Genomic DNA, 22,415 nt, shown 5'->3' with positions numbered 1-22,415 from the left:
AGACTCACATGTTCTCTACTGCTGTAGTGGGATATGAACTTTTGACAATAACTATAATGTTATCTTTTGGAAACTTGGAGTGTTAAAGAGACAAAAATGTATATTTTGGCCAATGTTCTGTTAGTGATTTATGCACCTATATATGCTACTTATAGGTGTGTAAGTCACCTTTTGGATGCAGCACAGAGGGCTAATCTCTTGACTTGCACAGTGTCCAAAAAACTCCCAGACTCAGCAGCCATCAGGAGGGGCTGTTGCTGTTCCTTCTTACATGGTGATTCAGACCATGTTGATCTGAGAGTTCCTGGGGTAAGGAAGATGAGGGCATGCTTCATTTGAGAATGCACTCTGTGCAAGGACAAGAGAATAGCTCAAAAATAATCTATGCTCTGTTAGTAGTTGGATTCCTCCCTCCACTTTCTTACCACAAACCTCTAAGGTGGGGTGGAAAGATGCCAGATGTTCTAAAGCACATGCAGCAGAGGCAGTATTAATGCCTTGTTCTGCAATTGACTACTAATGCTTTCATAACGATTCATGGAGTGATTGTTTCTTCAAAGCTCTCCTTAGTAAAAATGTTTTGGGTTTTTTGTGTGGAATTTTATGCATCTCAGTTTCATCACTGTGTGGATGTCCATGCATAGGGATATTAGTTACTGATAGTAGTGGCTGTTATTTGAAGATGCCAGTATGGCACATCATTGAAATGCCAATGAAACTGAATCATATTGGCTGAATTATAGTCTCAGTGACCAGGTGTGTCATTTCAGTTTGTCTGTAGGCTGCATATTGAAAATTTGACATTTAGACATAATGGCAGTCATGTAAAAAAATTCATTTGCCATCTAGATGACATTTTGTTTTTATGAATTCTTAGCTCATTGAAATTAATCTGGCTGCTTGGCTTTTCAACAGAGAAAGCTGTTAGCACTTGTTTTATGCAGGATAATATTACAGAGATGAAACTAGCACTTTGGTCTTGTCTTGTCAAAGTGATGCTCTTTCTCTCTGAATGTGGCCTATTTAGTTGGGAGCTCAAACCAGTGGGAATTTTCAGACTTGTAATACATTATCCATCCAAGAAGCTGACAGAACATTTTGAACAGTACTTTCTACAAAAATGCTTAATATCCTTTAAAGAAAATTATAAGATTTAAGATAAAATGTGTATTTTCTGAAATTGTTTTCTTGATGAAATAACCAAAGACCTTGGTAAATGATTTAGAAATAGCAGACATGATGATGAAAACATGGCTGCTTTTGCTCAGCTCACTTTACAGAGGGCTAATTCATCTTTTAATAAAAATGCTGCTGTGAAACCATTGGTGCCATTTAAGTCTAGGCATTGAACAAAACAGTAATCGTGTGAACCACTGTCTCAAAAGCTGCATTTATTACGCTGGCACTGATTATCTTGCACCAAAACCTAAATGCTCATTGACTGATTTCTGATTTTGTTTTCTATTCTAGAGGATTCCACCCCTCTCAAAAAACAAAAACCACACACAAACACATTCTCTTATGGGAGTTGCTACAGGGGTAGGATTATTCCTGAAAACTAGATTATGGATAGATATTTTCTGGTAACAAGATCACCTTTCATTATTTGGGGTAGAACCTTTTTTCAGTGACAGCCAGGAATATAATTAGAGCAGGAAGAAATGAAATAAAATTGACAATGAGCCACAATTATATATTTTTACAGCCTTGTTAAACATGGGGATGCATGCTTCAAACCAGATGAATGTCCATGTTCTTGGAAAGGGAAAGAGTATTTTCCTGGGGACAAAGTGATTTCTTCCTGCCATACCTGGTGAGTGTCAACCTGTTTTTCAAACTTCATGTTCCACCTGAAATAACAATGGTTCTGCATTGCTGTTTTTTCCTGTTTAAATATTAATAATTATATTCTGGTATTTAAGTAGCATTTATTTTTACTGAAATAAATTCCTGAAAATACTTTTAATGAACTAGTTACTAATAGTGGACTGGGGAAATAATAAATAGCAATGACCAAAAAATATCTGTAGGTGTAATGATTTAGGAGCAAACATCTCCTCCCTATCTGGAAACATACATTTTAAACCTCATGGGAGAAAAGCTAGAGGAACAACTGAGTGCAGATGAAAGGCCAGTCACCAGTCTTTCTCCTGTGTTCTCCACTTCAAATTCCTTTCTGTCAAAGCTGCTGTACTTTTTTCAGAAAAGAATCATGGGGCACTCTTTATATATGCAGAAACATATAAAATGTTGTTTACTTCAAAGATTCCAATGTAATTCAAACTACTTTTCTTAATTTAGCACTTTTTCATATATATTCCTGTCTATCTGTTTCATATTTTAAACTGAAACCAAGGTTTTCTGAAACCATGAACAAATTATAACACTAGTTGTAAAATAAAAAAATGACCAAACTGGTCTCTGCTTCTCAGCAGTTTCTGCTTCTGCAGACTTTCATAAGAAAGATCTTGGTTATATCATCATTTTTATGAACCACTTTATACTTAATTTAGAAACCCAAAGAGGACAAATGGTTGTTTCCATATGCTGCTTCTTCCCATCTTCAAACCTGACAGCAGTAGTATTGTACGGTGTTGCAACCATCATGAAATGTCATGCATCAGGGAGTTGCATAGCACTATCTTTACCATACTGTATGTCACTTTTTTCATCCAGTCCCCTAAACTCAGTTTAGTCTGTTGTGCCATCTTGTTTCCACTGAGTCTACAAAGCTCTACAGAGCCTTCAGTAATCCAGGCTGTTGCAGTCAGCACTAGTCAATGCCTTGTCTGGATGTTTTTGCCCAATCCAGCCTTGTGCTGACGGACTGCCTCTGCCTCTTGTCAGGTTCTCAATATCTGCTCTAGAAGACATTGTAGCCTTTTGGCCATCTGATGAAGCAACTTACAAGCCATCTCTCCTTGGCAGGAAGGTAATGTGACCCGGGTTACTACCCTTGATCCCCAAGGCCTGTGCATTTGTAGCATTCAGTGATTGTTTGCACACATTATCTTCCCTTTTATTAAGTGTAAGAGGAATAATGAAGATATGAGGCAACTGTTTTTCCCTCTTCCCCCTCAAAAGGAAGAAAAATTAGCTGAGAAGACTAAAAACATGATTCTTAACTACACACAGTGGAAGAAAATAACTAGATTGTTAGTATTTTCTTTCTTCTAGCTCTCAAGTAGAAATTATATGTGAAAGTATACATTTCCAGTCATTGTCCGCCAACATGTCTACCAGGCCTTATTTCTAGTTAAATGTCCAGTATGTTTTACAGTACCTGTATACTCAATGTGAGTTTGGTAAAATGTAAATATATGTTGTTATGGATCTCTGTTATATAAGGTTTGTGACTCAGGCTAATGCTGAACTAGATACTAGACCAGAATCACATTGTCAGAGCAAAAAGTGGTTATTAAGATATTGCCTTTGAAATAGTCTTTGTGTATGAAGGAAAGGCCTCATTATTTTTTTTTAATAAACTTTATTGATTGCTACAATTACAAAATATAAAAAATCAGTCATATCATACAATAAAAAATAAAAGATAATACAGACAGATAGAAGAATAAAGAAAAAAAATAATAAAATTTCCTTCTTCTCTTTCTTATCTTGTCCTATTACTTCCTTTGTCTTGGATTCACTCCTTTCTCTGGTGGCTACAAATTTCAACAAACTCTTATATCCCCCTTTAAATAAATAATTTTTAAACCTTAAAATGTATCTTTAAATCTTCTATAACTATATTTCCATTTTCTAGTCTAGTTCCTTATTACTATTCTAATATTCACTCACCCCAATAATCTCATAATCATACTATTCTATCCACTATTTCACCTGGAGTCTTATTATATTATTATATTAATCCTTATTGAACATATTTTAACCATGGATCCCACACCTGATAGAAATCATCTAGTGTTCCTTTTCCCAATAATGTTGTTAATTTATCCATCTCGAGAAAGCTCATCATCTTTAATCTCCACTCTTCAATCGCAGGTAGTTCTTCCGTCTTCCATTTTTTTGCGACAGAAGATCTTGCCGCCACTATCATATAAAATAAAAGTCTTTCTTTATTTAAGTCATCCTTAAAATTCTCAGTAATGTTTAGAAGATACATTGTCGGACTTAATTTTCCTTTAATTGGTAAAACCTTTTTTATTTCTTTATGGACCTCTTTCCAAAATAAGGCCTCATTATTTTAAACAACACCAGCTATAAAAGGGAAATTCAGTATAGCATCTGAATTTGGTGTCTTATTTATGTGTATACTCATGTATAACTCTAGAAATTCAGGTTAAAAATTGACCCCAAAAACTGGGTTGACTTGTCCATGGGTCAGTGTAAGTACTGTACTTTAACTCTTTTTTTTTTTTTTAAAAAGGAGCCATCCCCTGGGGGTGTAATCTGTCTTTCCTACAGCAGGTTGTATGTTCAGTGAAGAGTGCATCATTCATTTCAGAAATGCTTGCAGTATTTTTGGAAGTTACCAACTTTTCTTCTGTAAACCTATACAGTATTTGTCTGAAGTAAAATATTTATCTCAAATGTTTTGGTCACTGTTATAGTAATAAATACATACATGTACACACACTCAAACGATATAAATGTGTGTTTTGTGAGGGAAGAATATTTGCAGTTTCATGTCTCAGTATTTATTGTTTGACCTCTTGTTTCCTAACCACTGATTTAAAATGAGGATTTGAACAAGCTAAAATTGTTGATTGGAGTATATAATGCTGAGTAAAATAGTTTCAGCATGAATTAGATAAGGCTAACCTGATCTTCTAATAAATAAAATACATGTACAATACAATAAAATAAGCTTCTAGCAACAAACAGTGCTACATGATTGCCTTATTTCTTAGATGACATAAATTCAGCATAAATTCAATCATTATTTCTAAACTGAATTGCCATTATACCACTACTATCTGCCATTGCAGAATCCAGTTATGTCCAGCAACCTGCCTTGGAAATGGAAGTAAATAAACAGAATACACCTCTCTAGTGTAACTTCCCATACCCATTTCTAAGGAGTTGCCTGTTTGTGAGTGCATTGCTTTATGCTGATAGATCCTTTTCTAATGACTGAAATGTACAGCCAGACTGCATGTATAAGAGGTTTGCGTTTATGCAGGGTCTATAAATCAGAAGGAATGTCAGTATCTTGGAGACAGATAGTTTTAATATTTTGTTTTCACTGGAGTTTCTCGGCATTATTAATATATGCCAGATTGTGGCTACTGTTGATACTATTGGTTTCCCTGTTTTTCAGCATTTGCAGTCATGGATCATTTGAGTGCATTTTTCACCCTTGCCCATCAATGTGTACTACATATGGAGATCGACATTACAGAACTTTTGATGGGCTTTCATTTGATTACATCGGAAATTGTAAAGTTTACCTGGTTAAGGTAATACTTTTTAAGTGGATAACTTATTGATTGTGAATTTTGACTTGGATAGAAGGTCTGCAGTTAAAAACATGTGAGAGAAAAGCATTTAGCTTATTAAGCATTACAAAGTAAAGTCTTTTGTATGAACTTTAATAACTAGCACTACTGGAAGATAAAACTTCATCTCATAGATATATCAAACACTCTTCAGTTGAGTGTACACGTAATGTGTATGTATATGTCTTCAAGTTGCCTTTGGACTTATGGCGACTCCTTTAATTTCATAGAGTTTTGTTAGACAAGGAATACTCAGGTGGTTTTGACAATTCCTTCCTCAGAAATATAGCTTACAGTATTTGGTATTCATTGGTGGTCTCCCACCCAAGTAATAACCAGAGCTGACAAGATCAGATGGAATATTGTGCCTTTAGGGTATTTACTAATTAATCAGAATATAATCAAAATATGTTTGTATTCCTCTTTGTGGTCTCTGTGATTTCACATGCATGTATCATTTTGCATCCAGCTCTTTGGAAGCTTCAAAAGCACCACCCCCTCATTTGCAACTGTATAAGCCATAAAACAAAGGGTTTCTTTTCTTTTCTCTTTCTCTCTCCCTCCTCCCCCTTTTTTTGTCTACCATTATGCTAGGACCGTGAAGAAGTCTCAGAGTTTTGGCTTTCCCTGCATCATCACTTCTTTTTTCTCAGGCGACTTATGTCCTTGAAGGGTTTTTTCAAGAACTATCTAGCTTGTGGGGTGAAGATCCCACATTCTGATTGTCATATTTGTTGTCTCCTCTGCCTGAGTGAGGATTATGTGGTTGTGTCATGGCTGCATTGCAAGATCTTTACAAAGCAAATAGAGCTTCCCATCTTAAAACTCTTCAGTGGAAAGCCCTTGCAGCCTATAATAAATAATTTCATATGGCATCAGTGGCTACCTGTTCCTGTTCGTCTTCAACTATAGAGCACCAGATGAATCACTTGTTACGTTAGTCTCTTGTGGCTATTGTTCAGGCTTCCTCAACTGAGCAGCAGCACACCATACACAAGGAAGCCCCTTGCTTACAGGGTGCAGAAATCAAGAGATGTTCCATCCACTCAAGGGAAGTCCCTTGAGAATCAAGTGCAGAAAAAAAAACCCCAGCTACAGTGGAGCTGAAGGAATAGGAGGAGAAGATAAGGACTGGCCACTGAACCTCACCATCCAAGTCTCAGCTACATCAAGATCTTCCACCCAAGAGCCATGACCCATCTTTGTCTCATACCCTGTCTCTACATTATTCCCCTAACCCTATTCTGATGATAATTGGTAAGGAGATGGATTCTTATTCTGACAAGGTCCAAATTGTTGGTTCCTATCAGAAAAGGAGATTTTGGATAAATCATTCTCTCAGTCACCTTCAGAAGGCCCCAGATTCGACCCTGAGGGTGACTGGTGCTGGAGTGGTTGAATGCATCAAACTTGATTGGGTGTCACAGCCTTACATTCTCACTTGATCCCAAAGTAGGTCTTGGTCCCAAGAAGACTCTCAGTCTCTATTTTAACATTTCCCTTCCTCACTCTGCTATTACATGGGTTCAAGACATCACTGTTATTGGGGAGATGGTTTGCATTCTAAATTTCTATTGCTGGGACAGTTACCCATCTTATTTGTGTGAACTTCCCATTCTAAATAGGACCCTTATTACAACTATTATACAGTTTGTGGTGACCACTACAGAGAGCACCCCCACTCCATTTCAATTGGTTGCTCATTTCCATACCTCCAAATCCAGATGTTCTACAGCGACGATCTCTAGCCTGCCACTAAGTTACTGCCACTTCCTCCATGAGTTCCAGTTCTTTCTGCTCACCCAGTTAGGGAACTAGCTACTCAGCCTCCAATCCAACTGATCATGATTTTCCCCACTGCTGTGCAGTCTTCCTCAACTTGACACAGATGTGACACCACCTCTACTCCTCCATCACTTCAGCCTCCTAAAATAATCAATAGGTGCAGAGTCATCATCAGAGAAAGAGTCAAGTCGTTCAACAGTGGAAGATACTCCCATTTTCTTCCTAGACCCACATATGAGAGATCAAAACCTTGTTTGCTCTCAGATGACCTGGGCACATTTTTGGAGCAGGTTTCTAGAATGGTTAAGTTACCAGGCCTTCAAATGAAAGAACCTGAGCCACCTGTCCAAGACCCAGTCTTTAAAGTGATCAAACATCAAAACATAAGTTGACAGTGTTTCCTATGCTGCTGGTATTGTGGAAAGTGGCACACTATTCTTGGCAGACAGACTCTGACCTCAGTTCCCTCCACTTCAAGTAGGATCAGCTCTTATATCACGTTACCATTCTGCCCATTGTTTATATTGCTGCTAATAGCTTATTTTAAAAATTAATTTTAATCTAATGTGTTTAATTCTGTTTCAAGGGGGGATTTTGTGCTATTATATGCAGTAAGTATTGTATGTGGATGTTTTAACTATGTTAGCCGCTTTGATTGTTCTCTTACAGAAAAGCGGGGTACAAATAAGTTTTATTTATTTATTATTTAAAAACCTCTACTGAGTGCAAGAATAGGACTGTGCTGTGGTTTTCAAGCACCCATAATCAAATTTAATTATTGTTGAAGCAGAACAATTCAGGCCCTCCAAAAAGATCCATGATTTACAGGCCAGTAAGGAGGGATGTAAGGTCAATGCTGTCTCCTATAAGATGTACTCCATGACAGCACTCTCCCTTAGAATAGCAAATGCATGGCTGCCTACCAGCTATTCTTCTGGGAAGAGATTGCTCCCCCCCACCCCCATTGATCACCTGTTGGACAATGATAAAAAAGCACTTGTGGTTTTCCAGTCTGAAGCACATAATTTGGTGGCTCAGCAGATTACCATGCTGAAGACTGTTGTGTGAAGACCATGGCAAAGCCACAATTTTCCATAGACGTGCCTGGCTCCATTCTGCTGGACTGATCCTGGATGTGAGGTCCATGATTGAGGAGCTCCCATTTGATGAACCAAGATTGTTCCAATCCTCCACAGATGAGAAGTTGGATCACAACCAGAATATGAGGTTGATGGCTATAAATTGTGGTCTCCAATCATAATCTTCCCAACAATTCAAGTCGAAGTCATACTGGTTCATTCTGTTCCCGCCTAAACATGTCTCTCTTTCTTCACTTCTTCAACATTGCAAAATGCCTTCTCAGAGCTATTCCTCTTCCTTATATTCTTAATATCAGTCAAAGCACTGCTCCTCCAACAAGAAACCTTCACACAACTCTAAGTAATGTTTTTGTCTCTTTACTTCAACAAGCAGCTACAACCCCACTCCTTTGTTTCACCAAGGACTAGTGCCCTTTCCCCACAGATGGGATGTTATAACTACAGATATGTAGGTCCTCCATATAATTCTACAAAGGCATTTCATAGAGTTCTGTAAACTGCCTTCTGCAGAACCTTCTCCACCAGGTGATCACAGAAGGGAGCGATATAGCGAGTTGATTAATCCTTGGTGCACTCAGTTTTTATTCAATATACTTTACCATCCCCAAATGTGTTGGAGGCATGCACCTGATCTTGAATCTCAAAGAAATCAATTCCTTCCTTCCCTGAAAGAAGTTCAGGATAGTCACTCTATTGAATATTCTCCCCTCTCCCACAAAGGAAGTATGTAAATATATTTATAAGATGCATGTTTCTTTATCACTATCTACCCTTCCAGCAAACACTTCTGCTTCTGTGTTGGATTGGAGTATTTTCAATTTGGCGTCCTTCTCTTTGGTCTAGTTGTGATAGCAGCTTGGGTAAGAGCCAAAGGAGTCTGTTTCCCCATATTTAGATGAATGCCTGATGTTAGTCTATAGAATCAGTATGTAAAAGATCTTGGAGCACCTTTGCGACTAATTGAAGAAAGAAGTTGATAGCATGAGCTTTTGTAGACTTAAGTCTACTTTCTAAGATGCATTCAGTGGAGTGATAAGCCAGGGACTGATTTATATATGCCCTTAGTGTGTCAGAATGTCAATATGAATTCAAAATCTTTTATGTATGGAATTTTGACTTCAAATTGACATTCTCACATACTTAGGGCATATATAAGTCTGGCCCTGGCTTACCACTCCACCAAATGCATCTGAGAAAGTAGACTTAAGTCTGTGAAAGCTCATGCTACCAACTTCTTTGTTCAGTTAATCTCAAAGGTGCTACAAGATCTTTCTCCGTGCAAGAATGTGAGTGCTGCCTTGGATGCTGATCAATGACATTGCAAATTCCTACCTACATCATTTCACCAACTATCTCTGCATCTTTCCTATTTTCAGAGATAGAAAGGGATAGAGGAAATGGTTGGGATTTAGCAGGTCAGATGATCAAGTGAATATAATAAATTTGTTTTCACTGTTTATTTGTCAGTTTAATGAGCTGCTTTTTCTCTGTCTTCTATAGAGCTCCTCAGTTACTAGTTTCTCCATCATTATAGAAAATGTTAACTGCTTTAACACTGGAATAATTTGCAGAAAGTATATTTTCATTAACATTGGAAAATCATTCATAATATTTGATGATGACACTGGAGATCCGGTAAGCTCTAACAATGTAGAAGAAAACATATTGGTATGACTATGGATTTGTTTGTATGGCAAGCACTAAAAATAAATGCATACTAATTAAGCTACAAAGGCATGCATGAAATGTAGCTATCCTTGCAATCTCAGAACAATCAGATACAAAAATCCAGATCATAGCGTTTATTATATGCAGAGAATCTAAGAATTTGATTGCTTGGAAGTGCTGGCAGCCTAGAGGAGGCAGGCAGTTCATCAGAGAGGCTCAAAGCCAATCTTTTTTTCTTATTTATTTTTTAAAAGACATTAATACATTGTCCTTCAATAGAAATTCCCTGGGGAGTTTAATCTGAAGGAAAAAACAAAAACAATTAAGACACAGGTAAAACAAATCAGTAGTCATAAAACACAAACCAAAAAGGTGGCAATATTTTTTGAATTAGGTAGAATCAGAAAGAAAATTGGATACTTGGTTGAGAGCACTAAGGGAGTGCTGAGTGGTTGGTAAAGATAAAACCACCAGTTTGATGAGTCACCAAATAAATCATCTAGAATAATAGTGCTCAACTATACAGAGTGTGGAGCCAGGGTAGGGCCAACAATTTGTGGTTCTGTTGTCTACCTGTATCACCTGATCACACCTGAGTTAGAGATATGTTTCTGAATATCAGTCAATTGGGTGCCAAATATCAGAGGAAGGTCTCTGCCTATCTTCCATGCTTGTGGGTTTTGCAGAAATAACTGGCTGGTTATTGTCCTTCCTCTAGGAATGATGACACAGGTCAACAGTGTTAGGATAAACTTTATTAACAAACAGTGCAGCTGCAAATGGGATAAGCAGGTACTGGTGTGGAAAGGTTAGAGAAGCCAGACCTTTCTTAATTCTAAATCCCTTGGCTCTGAACTTTGGAGATTTTCCTGCAATTCTTTATGTTAGTCATAGGCCTGTATTTTCTGTTTCTGGTCTTAGTTCAGATGGCAGGGAGGGCTATCTGCAGGCTGGCACCTCCTCCTTTTGCCATGTGGTCACTGGGAGATTTTCAAAGTCAAGGAAATTTAATGTCCATTTGCAACTCAAAGAAGATGCCTTGGAATCCAGCATATCTCCTTCCTTTGTGAAGCCACAGGCTCCTGTGTAGGTAGGCTTTTTTCCAGCGATGAAGGGGAGGGATCCTTGAGCGAGTTGGTTCCCTTCATTCACTCCAATAGGCAAGAACCAGACTCAAGGATTCCTCCGCCTTTATCGCTGAAAACAAACATATCACAAGGTAGGCCAATGTTTGTTTCTGCATGTTTAAGATCTGTCGAAAACCACATTTAAGCACATGTACTGTTTCTTGGATTGTATTAGATTGTACCCATTATTTACATACAGTCTAAAAAAAGTCAGAACTGTGTAATAAATAACATTTACCTAAATCAGAAACATAAAAGGGTTTCTAAGTTTAAACATCATTTTAAAAGGTGTTTTAAAGTTACCTTCAGTATTGTTGGATTTTTTGTGGTCTGCTTATAAATAGTCTGATTATTTATTTATTTATTTATTGCTAGAGTCCATTGAGTTACATAGACAAACTACAGCAAATACATATATGGAAAGCTGGATTTTTCACATTTGTTAATTTTCCTAATGAACACATCACAGTAATGTGGGACCAAAGAACAACTGTTCATGTGGAGACAGGGCCTCAATGGCAGGTAAGTAAAAATTGACTCCTCTTGTGGGCACAAAGTATTGACAGTGAATCTCTTTGAAGTCCTTGTTGATTTCAGTGGGAAATAGGTTGTGCTTAATTCCCTCACTAAAACCAGTGGGGTTTGAAATGCCATAGTTTTGTTTGTTAATTTTATTTCCTTTCTAGGGTGAGCTGACTGGCTTATGTGGAAATTTTGACTCAAAGACAATAAATGAAATGAGGACTCCAGAAAATTTTGAATTAACAAATGCACAGGAATTTGGGAGTAGCTGGGCAGCTGGAGAGGTAAATAAAAATTGAATAATCATTCATCCAATTTCATTACAAATTGTTAAAGATAAATAACAACAATATTTATCATTCTGTAGTTCTAATTATTTTTAATAATCAACATACAAAGAGCTATAAATAGGAAATGCATGCTAGCTCCTTCCATTCTTATGTACATATTGGAGGAATAGCTTCTGAAGTAGGCAAGAACCCCATATGTGTTTGTGAGAGGTGCATTTTACCAGAGCTCTGAAGTCCAGAGGGGTCCAGAGGGACCTGACCCAGGCTACGGTTTCCAATAGCATAAGGAAAAATTGAAGATAAACTATGTCTTGTGTCTAGAATAGTGTTGCCAATAAGCCTTGAAGATATTCTCTGGGATGTTTTACCAAAATCCATGGAATTCCCCAATATGTACCGGATTATTCAGTCAAAATCCACAGAAAGAAATTAATTAAATTCCCCGGATTCTGGGGAATTCCCCGGAAATTGGCAACGCTGGTCTAGAGATATGTATAAAAGCCTATTACTTTATATCTATAGCTTTTCCCCATTCTCCAGATTGTAGAGTGATATATTTTGAGACTGAATGGAACACAAAAGAAATGTTATTAGTTGCTTTGAATCTGAGCACAGTTGCAATGAAACTGTGGCTGTGAGTGAATTAGATACTCCCCTGGAGCTCTGCAGAGCCTATAGGAAGCAGTAGCAGCAACAACACTTGTTCCCACTGTCTCATACCCTCTAACTATCCTGATTTGGCAGGGACAGTCCCAATGAATGATCAGAGATCACACTTTTTCAGCTGCTTTTAAAATGTCCCCCTTTCTCTCCATTGCCACTTTCCCCTGAAACATATTTCACTTGGTGTAAACTGGGTTCAAAGTGCAAAAGTAGTTTGCACTCAATTAATTCAGGAGGAGGGAAAAATCTTAACTTTCCCAGCAGACTCATAGAAAAGGAAACTGCTGTGGTTTCTCCTAGTTTGTGTGTTCTTCCGCGTTTATAACTTTTGTCTTCTTAATCACTCTCAGAGGTTGCTTGGCCACATGTGTCCCAGTTTTTATTGGTGATGTGCTGGAGGGTTTCTTGTCTTAGGATATGTTGTTTTGACTCTCCCACCAGTTGTTTCTTCCTCCCACTTACGTACAAGGAAATCTAGGACTTGGACTTTGTGATGTGATAGACTGTATTAGAGGGGAATAAATCTGGCTTTCAGTCTCACAGTCCTAGTCTAACTGAATAAGAACTCTCTCTTCTTAGAGAAAAATCTTAGGCTGGGGGCAGGCCAGAAGGCCCAGCAATTCAGAATGTTACTTGAAATTGCTCTGTGCTTCTGATTGACACCAGCACATGATTTGGACACAAGATGCAGTGATACATATGTAAGTTTATGTAAATGTCCTCAGATGTCAGCTGCAGTTTATCCTTGATTTTTCCTCAGTGTATTGTGAATTGCAGCCTATGCCATGTTCCTATGGGCCTGGTAAAGTGTACACTTCCTCCATATAGGGGCCTTTCCAGGGCTGGTAAGGAAATATTCTTCACATGTTAAAGTGAGTTGTGGTCTGTTCTTCTGTGCATCTAGCTGCTTATTTGGGGAGGATCTAGTTAAGTTTCAAAACCTATTTAGCCCCAATTAATGTATTGAAGTACAGCGTTATTAACAAGACTATGAGATAAATGCATGCCCCTTATGGATTCTTGACCAATCTAGTGCAAGCTGTTTGATTGTTGTTAAGTGCCTTGAAGTCAATCCTGATTTATGGCAACCCTATCATAGGCTTTTCTTGGCAAGATTTATTCAGAGGTGGTTTGTCACTGCCTTCCTCTGAGGCTGAAAGTATGTGATTTTCCCAGGGTCACCCATTTGGGTTTTATGATTAAGCAGGAATCCATACTCAAATTTGGAATCCTTGGCTAACACTCAAAAACCCTGCACCACAATGGCTCTCAGTCCAAGCTATATCTCATTATTATTTTAACAGATAGAAAACCATATTGATTGTAAGAATCATTTCTGATTTATGTTTTTTCTTCTTCTTCTTGGACTCAGTGTGTTGACAGCTCTGACATTCGGCATCCATGCATTTTAAATCCACTGAGAGAACCATTTGCCAAGAAAGAATGTGGAATATTATTAAGTGAAATATTTGAGTCTTGCCATCCTGTGGTGAGTTATTAGTAAATGAAATATTTAAAAGAATCAGCATCACAAGCTTATTATGTACCACATTTTAGAATAATACAGAACTCCTGATGTTGCACTTATAATCTATTACAATAGCAAAGAAACATATAAGATGAGTGATGTATTGGCTTCCAGGTGATCTCTTGTGCACAGGGCTGATGTTGAATATGAAACTACCCTGATTTGGGGGAAAAACTGGTTGTGTGAATTCCCATTTGCATACAGGTGGTGAATGCCAAGATACAGTAATCTGTGATGCTTGACAAAGTTCTTTTATTCATGGCTAGGATTGGTATTCAACAGAATATCCTCTTGATGGAAAAGGAGAATGCCATGTTTTTCCTAATTGCCTTTCCCCCTTACCATTTCTAGAAAGTCTCTCAGCTGTTTGCAGAGGGTTTTCTGCAGAGAGAGATGTAACATGCTGCATCAAGATGGAAAAATAAAGAAGAGTAACCTTTACCCTGCCAATAACTGGAGTCAATAACTGCATGCTCTGGGACTTAGAAGGCCATTTTCAGTTCCTTTTGGCAGTTGGTAGGGCCACAGCACACTGCCATGGCTGCCATTTTGTGAGACTAGAAGTGACATACCATAAGTAGTCACTTATTTCCATCAAAAAGGCATTTTGGACTTTTTTTTTTTTTTTTGCTGGATGTGGGGGACAAGACAATGCTTTTAAACTGAATTTGGCCAAGGAAGTGTTTTTATCGAAAAAAACTTTTAGAACACTTTCTTGAGTGGTTTAGGGGGACAGGTGTGAGCTGTGGGGCATAAGATGTAATAGCACCCTCCACACCCCACATGCAAGCAATGGACAGACCACATGACTCTGTCTCCTATATTACCAGAGCTCTTCTCAGGAGACTTTTCCACCAGCAGGAGCTAACTTAAAATGATGTTCATAATGCTTTGTATAAATAAATAATAAGTGATGCTTGTCATATCCTGTTAAAATAAAATGTAAAATTTAGCTAAAATGTTCTAAAGCTTGCTCTTCAAATAATTGTGAGCATGTATTGAAAACACTTCTGCCATTGTGCAGATAATTATGCTACAATAATACTGCATTATCTTCATTAGGTTGATGTCACCTGGTTTTATTCAAACTGTTTGACAGACACGTGTGGTTGCAACCAGGGAGGAGACTGTGAATGTTTCTGTACAAGTGTTGCAGCATATGCACATCAGTGTTGTCAACAGGGCATTATGGTAGATTGGAGATCTCCTAGACTGTGTCGTAAGTATGATAATCAGAATAAGAGGTTCAGCAGTTTGACAACTTATACCTTTAAGCTAACATTTCTGTAGGGCCCTTCTAGGAATCAGCAAAATAATTGCTATTTCTAATGGTATCACTATGAGATCAGGGCTTGGAGTGATGAGAACAGAGCTTAGAGGAATGTGAAGGAATTGGATCTCCTGAATATTTAACTTCTGATTGAGCTTGTCTGTATTCATCTTTATATTGGCCCCTCATGAATCAGATCAGTTATTGATTCATAAAAAGGAAGAATGTGATGGAGACTGCATCTACACTCCAGAAATAATCCAATTTGACACCAATGTAGGCCCATACAGACAGGCCAAAATAACTTGGCTTTGGTGTGGCTTCCAGACTCTTAGGACGCATGCATCATTTAAACAACATACCTGCCAGGGGAGACACCATGATCATGAAGGTGGTTTTCCCAGGGTAAGGCTCATTCATTGCACTCCGGGTGTGCTGACCCCTGCGATTTCCCCAAATGTGGGAAACTCGACTTCATAATTTGTGGTAGGACTTCACCACAGTTATTGTATTGTTTTTTTAAGTATGTTTTATGTTTTTAATTCCACACTGTTTAATTGTATTTTAAGGGGGGTGGGTATAGGGTTTGGACTGTATATTTTAACTTTGTAAGCTGCCCCGATTGCTTTTTGTAGAGAGGCGGGATATAAATAAAATTATTATTATTATTATTATTATTATTATTATTATTCCTCCAACGTGATCTGAAGCAGCTTTATTTTGGCCTGTCTGTATGGGCCCTTAATTGCCAAAACTCACTGCTGTAGAATCCTGAGATTTGTAGTTTGTTGTGCACCAGAGCTCTCTGACAGAGAAGGCTAAATATCTCACAAAACTACAAATCCCAGACTTTCATAGCATTTATCCATAGCAGTTAAAGTGGTGAAACTGCATTATTTCTGCATTGTGGCTGCAGCTGGAGTTTGAAGCTGCTGTTATTTTAGTGCTTGCACTTGGATACTGTCTTTGTATTGTGTATCATGTTGGCTGCCATTTGTTTGATTATTTTTATATAAAGACAAGAATCTTTTCCTCTCCTCATTAAGATTCGCAGTTGGTCCAAGGAGGCAGCATAAGCCAAGACAAAGGGTGACAAGGGTGACAAGAACTGGAACATATACATAAAATTAATAATAAGTTTTCTTTCTTTTGTATGTTACATTTATAAGTGATGAGACCCATATGTTATATGATGCACACTACATGAAAATATATAATCATTTATGTAAACATAAAGAGAACTACTGATAATGTTTATTTGTTTCTAGTAATCTGTTCTCTGTTCCTGTGAGGTGAAGGAATATAGAAAAGAGGATGTTTCCAAAGAGATACTCATGCTAGTCTGTTTTAGCATAAAAATCATTTAGGAACTCAGCAATACCTTTATTATAGCATAAGCTTTTGCAGACTCCATTTCATCAGACAGATGCACATTGTATCTGATGAAATGGACTAGAGTCCATGAAAGCTTATATTAGAATAAACTAGTTAGTCTCAAAGGTGCTACTGGATTCCTGTATATCTTTTTATGTTAAAAAGAGGCTTATTTTTCTGTGATTTCCAAGAAATCGCAAATACACCGTTAACATCTATAGTTAGGAGGAGGGAGATCCATGCAAGAGAGAATGACAAACACTAATTTGTTTAGCCACAACTCTTTTTATAGGTAAAGCATACCAGGTTTTAAATACAGATTGCATGGTTTAGTTTTTGGATTTTTGTACGATCCTTCATTTAAAGAATTTATGTGGCTTTAAATTCGGAGTATTGTTCTGTTAGAAATGTGATTATTATTACCGTATTTTCCGACATATAAGACGACTGGGCATATAAGACAACCCCCAACTTTTCCAGTTAAAATACAGAGTTTGGGATATACTTGCCGTATAAGACTACTCCTCTTTCAACGCGCACCAAATAAAATTTTTAAAAACATATGATTTGATTTCAATATGGTAATTTTAATTCAAATGCTTATGACATGCACTTACTTAGCAGGAAAACTTGTATACAAAGCCTGTTTGGATTGGTCAGCTCTCCCTGCCTGCCCAGCCCTCCCTGTCTCCAAGACTATCAGAGCAGTAGTGCAAACATGGCTCTTTTTTCCATACCCCATAGCCATTTTTTAGCTCCCCCCACCATATACGGCCACTGCAGATTCTCCAGTCCAGCTCGGAGGTTTCAGCACCTGCCCTATAAGACGATACCTGGCGTATAAGACGACCCCTGATTTTTTAGAAGATTTTCTTGGGTTAAAAAGTAGTCTTATATGCCAGAAAATACATTATTATTATTATTATTATTATTATTATTATTATTATTTGCACATTTGAAGCTTCTGGTAACTCTTGTGTTATGTGAAGGACAGGTAAATTAATTCCTATCCACTAGAGGTCATAAAAGGATAATTATCTGCTTAAAACAGATTATTCTTATATTGATATCTGATGTATTAGTCTACAGTATGCTATTTCTGGTGAATCATAAATGCCAAAGAACAGAACTTTTTTCTACTTTTAATTTCACTTTTCAGTTTGAATGAAAATGAAATCTGGTTGTGTAAATCTGCAGGTACATATCAAATATGATGCTGACTTGTTGCATTCCAAATCCCTGTTGCTAACTGTTTTTTTCCCCTTCTTTAGCCTATGATTGTGAATATATTAATAAAGGTAAGCATTGATGTAAACTGGTAATAAACAACCACATTTTCCCCTCTGGCTTTCCTCCCCCCCCCCCATAGATAGAGATGTGGTTCTCTTAAGCTTCAGTTAATGTGGTACTTAGGTTAGGGCCTGAACAGAGAGGTCTAACACACACGCATCTTAAGAGACCAGAAGCTGCACCAAAGCGGTGCTCCAGTCCTTAGGACTGGAGCGTGGCTTTGGCACGCTTTCCAGCCTCTTAGGACACATGCATCACTTAAACAGCATTCCTCCAAAGTGACCTGAAACAGCTTTATTTTGACCTGTCACTTTGGGCCCTTAGTGTGATACTGAAACCCCTAAGACTTTCTGGGCAGTCTGATGATCAGAATTATTTTGTGCCTCTCAGAACAACATAACATTCCTGCTCTCTCTGTCTGGTAACTCACATTATCAACAGGATTTCAGTTGTGGCTGTCGAGGCAAGGGACAGTGTGAAAGTAAGAAAAATAATATAGCTGAATTACCATCCTGGCCTGTCCCCTGGTTGTTTTACCCTCTGTTGCTGCCTTCTTCAACACCTGAGAATTTATAGTACTGTCATGATAGTGTGTCTTCATGATTTAACACAGATGTACCATTCTTGCTGTGTCATAAGGCAACAGCAACAACCTACATCAGCAATTGCCCACCTCCTAGCCCTACTAGAATATACCTCTTATTTATTAACAATTTTTGGAACTATATTTAACATCATTTATTTTAATATTGTGAAGCAGCTCTGAGTCCCAGTTCTGGGAAAAGAGCGGGATACAAACAAACAAATAATGTCATGATCTTGTATGTCAAAATTACAAGTTACTGCTATTTGCCTTTCCTATCCTGCAGAGGAAAAATAATGTTAAAACATGGGATTGGTAGGGAAATGCTCTAGTATTTGTGTTTTTCTGAACAGCCTCAGGAGGGAGCTCATTTGCAAGCTATAATAATTCTTACAGTTCTTTTCATGGCTTTTGCTAACATTTTGATTTGGTGTTACTATATGAAATGAAAAAGATTGCTTTATATTGCCATGTGGTTTGCACTTTTTCTTATATAGTAAAGCCCATATGATTGTTTCCTATATGAATAAGAAATTACCTGAAAAGTGCTCATGTTTAGCATGTACTTTTATTTATATATCTATATTAGTTCCTTTATTTTTATAGGTATACATGGCTATGTTTAAAAGGTCATGGTAAAATGGACAAATAATGTAAACCCAGGCTGAAACTATCATAGTTTTCCATTCCTTTAAAATTGAGACTTAAATAATTTTCTTCTCGTAATTTAGGGCTTATTCTCAACATATATAGTAATACTTGCAGTAAAAACTGCTTTAAGGAAAAGATCTGAGATCTCATTTTGGTATGACAGGATAAATACCAGCTTCCCCTTTTTCCTTTGAAAGACAAGGAAGTTGTGAGAGGTGGCAACCTTCATGTTGCTCACAGAATGCTTGCCCACAGAAGAATAGCAAACTTTTACCTTCTTCTTTTCCCACAGAAGAATAGCAAGGGGAAGACACGTTTAAGTCAGAAAGCTTAGACGTTATTTAGTTTTCATGGGTTCATTTACTTTAGGTTTCTCCTTCTGATTTTATGTGAAGGAGGGAGTTACTTGGGCAAATCTACTGTTTTCAGAAAATACAAGTATTCTGAATTTTAATTTGCTGATTCATATTCTGTGAGTTTTATATGCTGAGTCTGGGCTTGTTGTTATGTTGAAAATTTGGGGATCTGTGAAAATATTTCATGATTGAAATGGGAAACAATCCAAGAAGATGGATGTTCTTTGAAACAAATTATTTTTTACCTCCTCAGTTCTATTAGCTGTGAATAGATTTCCCCAACATAGTTTAAAAGAAGATGGATAACAGGTGGTTCATCAGATGTTGTTGGACTAAAACAACCATAGTCAGCACAGCATGGAGGATGATGGTTCATCATTGTCTGTAGGGTCACATATTGTTGTCACTGCCTCTTTCAAATGATCCTAGGGTAAAATTGGGAAGGATTAAATTCTCCACGGTTACTTTTGTCTTTAAGTCTAAGAAGCTTTATTCCCATCATCCTAATCGCCCAAAAATTGTGTCTGTGTACTGTTTAGGACTGCTGCCTATGCTAAACTATAACACATATACCTTTCACTTTGATATATAAGGATATAGTTCAAACAAATTGTTTGTAGATAAGCTTACAAAGATATCATATCTCTGACTGAATTGCTTTTATGTGTATCATAATTCACACAGAGTTTTCTGAAGAATGTCAAATAATGGAGCTGTTTTCTTTACTGGTATATGACTGACTTAATAAACATGTGAGTCAGAAGCATTTGTGGAACTCTACAGGAAATGTAACCTTGCCTTCTCTTGATAGTTCTGGGAAAGGGTCCCTACAAGCTGGTCAGCTACTTGGACAGAGAAGTTGCAGTTGCAGCCAACCTGCTGGATGGTTCTGTTTTTCCAGCAAGAGGAGATGGCTTCGCTCCTGGAGATGCAGTGACCTTCATGCTGACATCAGGACTGTATAAGCCTAAAGCACATGGTAAACTCAATGTTACTGTAAAGTTTGTAGAATCCTAGCAAAGTAAGTGTTTAAATCAGAAGCATTATGCCTGTCAGTACCAGATGCTGGACACAAACAACAGAAAAAATGTTATTTTCGTACCCTACTTGTGAGCATTCAGATGTATCTTGGCTGTCTACTATTTGCAATTGAATGCACAGACAAGTTTAGTCTCATTCTCACCAGCACTTTTTTTTTAACCTTGTCATGTACTAACCATGCAGAGGTGGTTTCTGGCTGGATTAGAACATAAAAAGATTGGCTAAGCGGGAGAATCCTTTGCAGCTTTCAGTAGCTTCTCAGAAAGAAGGCCTTGTGCCAAGGTCTCTATTCAGTGAGTGGTTTTTTACAAGGCAATTGCTGGTTTATAAATAGTCTGACACTTTAGCTTTCAGATCAACAACTATGTATACTCAGATGTCTTTAACATTTACTGTGGCAAGAACAGAGGTAGACAAAACTTAGAAGAAATCTGGAAACTGGCAGTGGCTTATCAGCTGTGGAATTAATGAAGTATAAGTGGCTAGGTCAGCTGAGTCCATGTTATACTTGTGTAATAAGACTGTGGTTAAGTGAGAAAGCACAAGTATAAAGAACTTTTTAGGATCACCTGCTCCATCACTTCTTTGGATATGTGTTCATACATTGTGTGTAGTTGAGCAGCTAAGTGACAATGTTTCCTGCCAGCAAAAAAAAGTGGGTTCTTTTTCTGGTGCACTCGTAGCATCACAATTGCGCCATGATGTGCAGACGCTAAGCATCTGTTGCATCAAAATGGCAGCGCCGTCTGTACAGGGTGCTGCCATTTTGACGTACGGAATACGTACTAGGGTTAGGGAGCGTCTGCATGGTGTGCACTCCCTAACCCTAGTATCACCGCCACCACGCCACATTTTGCCCATCTGTAACGGGCCAATAAAACCATTTTTTTTGTAATGTGTGAATGAAGGGAGAGAGTCTTAGATACAGATTAGCCATAGAGCTTGGCTTCAACCGGTTTTCGCCCACTTTGGAGGTATGCATCATCTAAACATCCCACCTCCAAAGCTGTTTGAAACTACTTTATTTGGCCAGTGTGCTTCACCCCTTGGTTAATCTCCAGAAATACACTTTATTCATGTGTGGTTTTTGCACAATACAAAAAATATGTGCTGTCATCCATTTTCCCTTGCATGCACTTTAAGCAAAGAAAAAAATAATTTAAGAAGTCCCTAAGAGATAGTTTAAAAGGAATTTTAATATAATATAAAACCATTCTTTAAATATAAGAATAAGAAATGGCCAATACAGCAATGGGGTTGTAATATGCATTGCTGAAAATAAATTGTTTGAAAAATTCTGCAAGGTGACCATTTTAACTTAAACTAATGCATTCTGCTGAAATAACATTACCCTGTACACAACACACACACCCCATCCCAGTCTGCACTACTTTGTTGAGGGACTGATGAAAAACATGTTTTTCTTATAGAAAACCAGAATTTAATTATATATCTTTTTGAACCAGCCTGTATATGTGAAGGGAATCACTTGCACCTTTCCCCCATCTAGGCATATCTCAGATGCTTAAGACAAACATCCTGGACAAAGTGTTGAAATACTTCCTATGGATGTAAGATACAACACACATTGGCTAGACCAAATGATCAGTTATTGTATTTTTTTAAATTTTTATATTTTAACCCTAATGTATGTGTAATTAGACGGTGCATGATAGATTTTGCATGTTTAAATACTCTGGCCCTGGGC

At 37.6% G+C, this 22,415-nt stretch overlaps 1 protein-coding gene and 1 non-coding gene across 2 annotated transcripts in view; both read left to right on the top strand.

The window, feature by feature from the left end:
* Positions 1–22,415, top strand: part of LOC149314412 (otogelin-like) — a 164,617-nt gene that overhangs the window by 52,327 nt on the left and 89,875 nt on the right. Inside the window, exons 23-31 of the mRNA XM_089523100.1 lie at positions 1,706–1,813; positions 5,282–5,420; positions 9,845–9,979; positions 11,515–11,661; positions 11,826–11,945; positions 13,987–14,103; positions 15,205–15,361; positions 18,058–18,084; positions 20,478–20,645. Coding sequence (XP_089379226.1) covers positions 1,706–1,813; positions 5,282–5,420; positions 9,845–9,979; positions 11,515–11,661; positions 11,826–11,945; positions 13,987–14,103; positions 15,205–15,361; positions 18,058–18,084; positions 20,478–20,645 — 1,118 coding nt within the window. The remainder of the gene's footprint in view (positions 1–1,705; positions 1,814–5,281; positions 5,421–9,844; positions 9,980–11,514; positions 11,662–11,825; positions 11,946–13,986; positions 14,104–15,204; positions 15,362–18,057; positions 18,085–20,477; positions 20,646–22,415) is intronic.
* On the top strand, positions 15,767–15,931 carry LOC149314413 (U1 spliceosomal RNA). Its single transcript, XR_016281190.1, has one exon. It is a non-coding gene; the product is annotated as a U1 spliceosomal RNA (small nuclear RNA).

The sequence above is a fragment of the Sceloporus occidentalis genome, unplaced genomic scaffold (assembly GCF_023333645.1).
Source record: "Sceloporus occidentalis isolate IW3139 unplaced genomic scaffold, rSceOcc1.0.p SCAF_4, whole genome shotgun sequence".
Lineage (NCBI taxonomy): Eukaryota > Metazoa > Chordata > Lepidosauria > Squamata > Phrynosomatidae > Sceloporus > Sceloporus occidentalis.
The sequence above is the reverse complement of the archived record's forward strand: the minus strand, read 5'-3'. Positions and strand labels throughout refer to the sequence as shown.